The 8,211-nt window shown below is 33.5% G+C and overlaps 2 protein-coding genes across 2 annotated transcripts; one reads left to right on the top strand and one right to left on the bottom strand.

Moving 5' to 3' along the window:
- Positions 1–455: 455 nt before the first annotated feature.
- LOC123700011 (stress response protein nst1-like) lies at positions 456–3,216 on the top strand. The gene is made up of 5 exons (XM_045647096.1): positions 456–589; positions 1,124–1,329; positions 1,680–1,871; positions 2,245–2,424; positions 2,712–3,216. The coding sequence occupies exons 1-5, from the start codon at positions 499–501 to the stop codon at positions 2,934–2,936; spliced, it is 894 nt and encodes a 297-aa protein (XP_045503052.1). The 5' UTR covers positions 456–498; the 3' UTR covers positions 2,937–3,216.
- A 783-nt stretch (positions 3,217–3,999) lies between these two features.
- Positions 4,000–8,094, bottom strand: LOC123700437 (Meckel syndrome type 1 protein). The gene is made up of 7 exons (XM_045647647.1): positions 7,947–8,094; positions 7,348–7,839; positions 6,692–6,896; positions 6,144–6,314; positions 5,624–5,759; positions 4,784–5,019; positions 4,000–4,475 (listed from the first exon to the last, which is right to left on the bottom strand). The coding sequence occupies exons 1-7, from the start codon at positions 8,021–8,023 to the stop codon at positions 4,263–4,265; spliced, it is 1,530 nt and encodes a 509-aa protein (XP_045503603.1). The 5' UTR covers positions 8,024–8,094; the 3' UTR covers positions 4,000–4,262.
- Positions 8,095–8,211: the final 117 nt, after the last annotated feature.

Below are 8,211 nucleotides of genomic sequence, written 5' to 3'. Positions count from 1 at the left end.
CCTGTTAAAATAATGGATTGGTAATCACATTATTAAAAAAAACAATTAAACCCCTAAAGCAAAGTATAATCGAATATTGAACATTGTTTCGTGGATTTTCTATGAAAACAATATTCTTGAACATCAGATAAGTTTATTATTGCGCGTTGATTGGTCCGAATTACAACATTTTTTGTTATCATTTTCAAAAAACGTTTGACCTGAAAACCCCTCATTTAATGTTCAGTACAGAAAGCACATTATGTAGCAGTGTCTATTAAAAGTTTTATAATAAACTCGAAGAACCTATTACACAACATATTTTAATCGATACAGTCTTAGCAACCATTCTCAGACAGCGCAAGAAAGCTGAACTATAGTCATGCTTTAGAATACTTAGAGATAGTTTAGACTTTAGATTTCTATTTATTTTAAACTTGTAAGATAGCTCTGTACGAGACAAGTGCAGTTATTACATGTACCTTTCCCACGTTAATATATAATTATGGAAGTGCCATAATGGTGTTTTGTTATAAAATTATTACAGAGTCACCACGTCGCTCGCACTGTGTGTCTCCAAGGAAGGCTTCACCGCGACGAATTTCTTACAGTAAGTGGTTTGTATTCTGAAGAACTATTTTTATTTATTTAGAATGCACTTTTAGCACGTAAACTTAGACAATTTTACGATTTCTTCTCAGTGTAGAGTAATAAGATTTCACAACGTAATAAAGATTAATTTCTTCGTTTTGTAATGATTGCAATTTTACATTATAGCTTATTCTATTGAACGACCACTTAGTTTATAAATTTGATATGATGCAGACAAACTAATGAATTGCTGAATTTTGAAGGTAGAGTTTATTGTAGAGCGTGTAATAATTATATGAGGAAAAATTAAATAAAACTCATGTATTTGAAATATGAATATTTTATTTCCAATAGATAACATATATTATGTAGAAGGATTATTACCAATATCATTAAAAATGAAGTAAAACATGCACGTTATGCTGTTAAACATACTTGCATTTATTTAACGACAGGCGTTAAAATTTTACATAAATTTAATCTAGCTCAGCTTCACTTAAGTGTAATGAAACTAAATTTTAAAATCATATTAACACAGAAACGTATTTCGCAGTTAACAGTACGACATCAGATCTCATTGGAACATTGGATTATGACGCTACAAATGCGTCCAACAGCGATGTCCTCGATTCGATTCCTGAACGAGACATCAAACTGCTGCAAGCGCTGGCCCGTAAGAGAGAAGAGAATCAGGAAAGGGAGAAGCTGGCGGAGTACTTCCAGAAGATGTGGCTGAAGGAAAAGGAAGAGAGGGAACTTGTGAGTAGTAAAAACACTCTACAGGTAGTTATATGTCTCCCGATAAATGTGGCAAAGGTTAATTTCATGATCATCGTTAACCAGACTATTAAATTCTTACTAATTACTATTACAATTTATAACATGTAAATAAATTCTTCTGGCATAGATGTTCATGTAGCAAATATACAAATTTTACCAAAGGAACAGATACCTAGGCCACTCGACGTTCAGGAGTCACATTCTATCAATTTATTTGCATATATTCAAATCACTATTTTGCTTGTTAAAACAGAAAATTCTGCAAAATAAAGAATGTAAAATTCTTATCTGCTCACTTCAGTTATTAAATACTTTATTTTATCAATTAGGTGGAAGCAGAAACATCAGAACAATACAAACGGTATCTACACGAGAAGAGAGCGCAAGAGCGGAGCATGAACGAGTACAGAACGTTCCAGAAGATGGCGGAACAGCAGGCGAGGCGGGGACAGTTGTTGGACTGCATCAGGTATAAGGAGCAGAGGAGCGCAGACTTGAGGGCTTGGAAGGAAGATAAGAAGGTATGTAAAAAGGATAAACCTCTAGAAAATTGCGTAGAGGAGGTATTTAATTATATTATTATCTTTACATATTATTCACCATAATTATTCTACAGCCTTTTGGGCGGTATGAATTTCACATGTCGATCTAATTGAACCTATTTAATTAATAGATTTTTTTTAACAATTGACTAAAATAAAGATTATTGACTACCTATATTGTGTTCTTGAAAAATAATATAGGTAGGTATCTTTATCACAGCTGTTGAATATGTTACATATTACTTATGTACTTTACAAAAATGCTTAGGAAATAAAAGGCTTTTTTGTCACATTAATATTTATTATTTCATAACTAACTAGATAATAATAACATAAACAATTTCATTTTCAGATATCAAAACTAATAGACAAAGCAATGGAAGAAGAAGCGCGCATACAGCTAGCAATGGAGCGGCGTTGCCGGCTCGATGCCGCGGATACGTTGCGGCGCCGCATCGAGCTGCTGCACGCGCAGAGGAAGGAGGACGATGCGCGGCAACGTCGCTGTGCCATCTTAAGAGATGCTTCTAAGGTATCATGATCTTATAAGATAAATAAATAAAAATCTTTCCATAACATAAAAAAGTAAAAAAGGGGTTGATATTGTGCTGCTTAACAGTTCAACTGACCCAAAAAAACATAACATTAACAGATTTCTTTCTTCTATTATGCACAAGCCTATACCTAAATCCAATGGTATTAACAACATTTCAATCGCGTTAGCGATATTTCTGTGATTTATACATCTATCCAAAATTTAAAACACCCGCTTTTTTTTAATTTTGCGTACGTATGTTTCATATAAATTTTATTTTACAGCGTGTAGCCATAACAAACGCTCTCAGCAGCTGGGAGACATCGCTCCAACGGCACGAACTTGCAGCGCAAGACGCGGCGAAGCGCGCAATGTTCGCGACGCAGCACGCGATAAAACGCGCAAGAAGCGGGAGAGTGACGCGTGCTATGGATAGAAGGCGCGCGAGAGCGAGACGGATAGCTGCTGTCACTGAGCTCATGCGAGATGTTGTTAGGAATAATTATTAGTTTGGAAGGGGACTAGGATATAAAAAAAATCTAATGTAACTCTGGCTGGTAAAATACGATAATTAAAAAAAAAACAATGTCAATAAAATGAACACTGGCTGGTAGAAAAAAAATATTCGAGCTGAATAGAACTAGAATGTTCGATGTTCACGACGCAACATGCGATCAAACGCGTGCGGAGCGGGCGAGCGACGCGCGCTATCGACAGGCGGCGCGCGAGAGCGAGACAGATAGCTACTGTCACTGAGCCTATACCCAATGTTGTTGGAAAAATTAAAAAAAAAAAATTTACCACATAGTGTAGCTTCATTCCGAGGAACATAAAGATAAAAAAAATACTAGACACATTACATTGTTACTCAATGACTAGAAATAATATTTTCCATTGCCATTGAAATTGAGGACGGTTTATCACAGATAATATTATAATACTATACGTACTATTAAGGCCTACAGAGTACTTTTCAAATATTTTAAAGGAGGCATGAGTAGCTTTCAGGTAAAACAACTCATAACAAATAATTTGGAGACTTTATATAGCACATCAAATCAATAAATTACATTGTAATACTTGTGTTGTAACTTGTAAATGTAACAAGACTAACTCTAACTTTAGTATTTAAAGTCAAAGGAAAAACTTTTCATAACATTAAATAATTCTAATAGCTACCTCATGTAGAAGTGAAGAAATAAAATAACTATTAAGTATCACAATATGTGTTTATTGATTGAATATACAATTTGACTAGATTTTGTTTGTTTCATTTCAAAACTTTTCCCTACCGTCCCTACCTTGTTTATTTGGAAATCTTAATTTAAATTTTAGTTTATCCACACATTGCCTTGAGTGATCCGTTAAGAAAATATCACAAATTCGACTTTAAAATCGACTCTATTGTTGCATACTGACATGTCCAACAGTTTGAATATGGATAAACTGTCCCGGCAAACGTTGTTCTGCCTTACTGTTCGTCATTTAGGTGTATGAAAAATAGATGTTAGCCGATTCTCAGACCTACCCGATATGCACACAAAATTCCGTAAGAATCGGTCCAGCCGTTTTGGAGGAGTATGGTAACTAAAATTGTGACAGGGGAATTTTATATATAAAAAGTATAAAGATTTCACAAAGCACATATCTACTCTCTGTAAAAAAAATACAGTGCATCTGACACTTAGCTTCTATTCCTTATTTCTATATGATACTATTAAACATAAAGAAATGAACAATACAGCCTACATCCTTAGTTGACTCATCTTTTCTTACTTGGTATTTGTACTTTTGTTCAGCTCTCAAATTAGTTCCTTCCATGGTTCTAGAAGCTTCTATAAGTCCCCTGTCTCTTGAATATTTCTTGTAGCCGCTGCCAAAGTAGCTTTAGCTCGTTTATATTGCTTTAAAACCGCATCAGCCCCCTGTAATAGCGCCGATCCAGATGCTACAGGGACAGGGGAATGATGACCAGGGGACTGAGATTGTGTTATTGTACTCCAGTGGACTGATATTGTACCGGTTGGCACGTTTCTAAAGTTACAAGTCTGGAATAGATATATTTTTAATAGATATTAAATTGTGATTTTATAGAGAAAGAATATTATTCACAATAAGGAAGTGCCATAATTTAGTTTTATGCGAAAACTAATGAACAGATTTTGAGCAAATATATTTTAGTACTGTTTACTTAATAATTTCATTCGAGGAAAATAGATGTACCTAATAAAAAATAGATGTACCTAGGAAAATAGATACCCTTGTCCCATTGAAGAAGATTGAAACTTTCGAACCTATAACCTCTCCGATCTACGCAAGCAACCTAACCACTACACCATAGTAACAATTAACTTACATATAACTGAGGTTTCTCCAAAACTTCCAAGTCCTCAATCAAATGGCATCCACCGACAAAGAATCTTCGGCTCTCTGCCTCTATTTTATTCAATTCCTCTGGTCTAGAGCAGGACAGCTGTTCCTTATATCTACCGGGGTGTAAGGTTAGAGCGAGATGGCTATACCCCTCAGTCCTGTGTCTTCGCCACCAGTCTTGGGATATGACTTCGAAGAATATTTTTATTGGGGGTGGATCTGAAATTAGAAAAAAAAATAAAATAACGGTTTAAAATAAGAATTAATTAACGAGATTTGCTACTCAATTGATTTTTATATAACTCAGGCCCCGGAATTACAGACACAATAGAAATACACAATACAAATTACAGACACAATAGAGTCCCAAGCGGCTCGATCGGGCCGCTTGGGACTCAATGGGTACACATAATCGAGAATAGTAACCCAAAAACTTTAAGAATATTGTTCTTGGCATTATTGTATGCAATGCGCACGATAACCAGACCTTTAATACCAAACTTGGAAGTTTTTTCTTCTATTCTGTTTTATTTCTCAATTTTCTCAAATTACATTACATCCATACTTAATACCTATTATAAATGAGAAAAGTAACTCTATCTGTCTGTCTGTTACTCAATCACGCCTAAACTACTGAACCAATTTTCATGAAATTTGGTATGGAGATATTTTGATACCCGAGAATGGACATAGGATACTTTTTATCCCGGGAAAATGACGCAATCCCAGAAATCCCACGGGAACGGGAACTATGCGGGTTTTTGACTGCGCGGGCGAAGCCGGGGCGTACCGCTAGTATTTTATATAGACGAATATTACTTACCAATTCCCGTAGGAATATCCAATTCAAGATCAACAGTGTGTCCAAATAGCCAAACTTCACCATTATCTCTTACAAGCGATTGTGACACGTGTGTCCGGCCAATAAGGTCGTTTTTACATTGAATGTTATCTGGAATCTATGGAAATTTCAAATTATTATTAATTACATTTTTCTTATAAATTAAATTAAATATTATGTTTTCATTTGTTTAAATGTTTCGTTTTTGTATAAAATGATGATGCAGTGCCTTTAGTGAAACTAAATTCACAATAAAATATGATTTCAGTCAATGAATAAAAGTTTGTAGATATAATAATTATTAGATCTGTTTTCAATAATAGGGATAGTTGGTCACCTAATAGACAATAGACATTTTTAAAAATTATAAATACACCAATCTTGCATATAATAAAAACAACCAGTGAAATGCCCCATATCCAAACTTGGGAGAGATTTGAATTTTTTTTACTTATTTGAACATTGATGTTGCTATCATGCTGCATTATAAGCAGTGTCATAATAAAAACAATCTGACCTTAATGTGATACTCTATATAAATATTATCCATCTCAAATTCTATTGCTGATACTATTTCCAATGTTATAAACACCTTCTTGCCTCCCAGAGGCGGCATTACAAAAGGCATGAAGTACTTTTGCTTTTTCTGCCATTTCTTGTATAGCTTATTCAGCTGAAAGGACAAAAAATGGCTATATAAAGAAGTAAGAAATTGAGAAGCAACTTTTTTTTTTAATTTTTGTATCTCTGTTTAATTGTAACAGACTAAACTGAGGTCAAATAGCTGCGTGTCGGTCTTAGAAGTTAGAATATTAAAAAAAAAACTATTAGGTATTAGAATAGTAAATTTTAACTAAAACCCATAAGCTTTGGCTTTGATAGTATCCTTGCATTATTCCTTACATCCCTTTTAGAAGCCTTTTTACTGTATCAGTTAGCAAAACATTTTAAAGCAAAGTGCAGAAGATCACTGCATTTCTCTACAATCATAAACATATCATATATAATATTTACATTTATAAATAAAAAAGGAAATACAAAATTCATTACCAAATCAACCAATTCTTCACTACATTCCTCCACACCAAATTCAATTCCCACATAATATTCCAAATGCAGATTGCCCGTCGCACCCTCTATATTGTAAGGGTTCGACAAATTGTCAACATCAGGCGACACCATCAGGTAATTGTGTTCTTGGTGATGATATAAGGATAGTAATAAACATTCATCACTGTGTATTATATTGCCATCACTGAAAAAAGAAAGAAGAATGATTTATAACTGAAAATATGTAATAGGGCAATGTTTAAAAAATCTACATGCATGACAGAGAGTACTGTTAACGCCTTTTGCAAGAGCTAGTCGCCTTAGGATAAAGTAAGTAAGTAATGTTTAAAAATAAGCATGATGCATGGCCTTATATAAAGTAAATAAATAATGTTGTTTAGTGCAGTATTTAAAATTATTACTAGTCCGTCATCTGTGCCAACTTCACTCATTGTACAAATACACTATGTATACACTCTATGACCTAAGTATGTCTCCAATAGGTTCAATACTCCACATTTATAGCAATAGGTCCTGTAGATTCTAAGATTAGTTTGTTCAAACAAACACACAAATTATTAAGATCTTTGTAATCAAGTATGTTTACTGAAATAGAAGATTGTTCCTTTATAAATCAATATAATAAATTCACTTACTCGTCATATTTAGAGTTATCATACATAATATGCATTGCTGTCCATTCAGCACCTGCTATCACATTTTCTTGACTAGAAAATAAATCTCTTGTGGAATTTGTTTCATTTCCAATAGTGCTGTTTACCTTTTCATTTAAGTTTAACCGCTCCAAACATGAATTCAAATAAGTAAAACCAGTGTCATAACTTTTTTTTTCAACAATGGGCAATGGCATAAAGCAATCTTCATTGAGATATGTGAAAAGCTTTTGCGCTAGAGCATTATTTTGTTTTAATTTGTTATGGAGGTTTAAGTCCCACTCTGAAATACAGTTATGGATATCTGAGTACTTTTTAATGTCATACTGGCTAAATACTTTTTCTTGCCATCTAAAAACATATTCTTTCGTCGCGCTCCCATCAGCTTTAGCTAAATTCTGTGATTGAGATGTATTTGAGTAATCTTCAAATTTCGGTAGTAAAATTATGCTTTCATGTGGCTTTATTGTAATCCTGTAATATATGATGATGAGCAAATTTAATTTCTAATACCTATTATAAGCCTATTATATTAATTTTTGTAAGTTCTTTCTCAGATCAATAAAATGAAAGATATTTACTTAAATTGTATATTTTCTAGGGGTTCTTTCAACCAGTACACACCAGAACTTGCGTTTGATTTTAGGAAATCGGTCATTTTTAGATTATACTTCCCAGCATTTTCTTTTAAAACTTTTATTATCTTTGCTTACAAACAACTCTATTTGATTGTCGCCATAGTTACAAACAATCCCACAGATTATTAAGAAAATGTTCGTTTGTGTCATTGTCACGGGTAACCAGATAATTAAACAAAATGTACATTTAATTTTTAATAAAAAGTTT

Source organism: Colias croceus, chromosome 19 (genome assembly GCF_905220415.1).
Source record: "Colias croceus chromosome 19, ilColCroc2.1".
Taxonomy (NCBI): Eukaryota; Metazoa; Arthropoda; class Insecta; order Lepidoptera; family Pieridae; genus Colias; species Colias croceus.
This window is presented reverse-complemented; position numbering and strand designations above follow the sequence as displayed.

Bases quoted from the DNA above. Each gene is read 5' to 3' on its own strand.
- LOC123700011 (XM_045647096.1), top strand. From the start codon at position 499: ATGGTGTTTTGTTATAAAATTATTACAGAGTCACCACGTCGCTCGCAC. The intron at 1,330-1,679 runs GTGAGTAGTAAA...TTTATCAATTAG, and splicing joins AAAAGGAAGAGAGGGAACTT to GTGGAAGCAGAAACATCAGA. The intron at 1,872-2,244 runs GTATGTAAAAAG...TTTCATTTTCAG, and splicing joins CTTGGAAGGAAGATAAGAAG to ATATCAAAACTAATAGACAA.
- LOC123700437 (XM_045647647.1), bottom strand. From the start codon at position 8,023: ATGACCGATTTCCTAAAATCAAACGCAAGTTCTGGTGTGTACTGGTTG. The intron at 7,840-7,946 runs GTAAATATCTTT...CATATATTACAG, and splicing joins CTAGAAAATATACAATTTAA to GATTACAATAAAGCCACATG. The intron at 4,476-4,783 runs GTAAGTTAATTG...TATCTATTCCAG, and splicing joins TGGAGAAACCTCAGTTATAT to ACTTGTAACTTTAGAAACGT.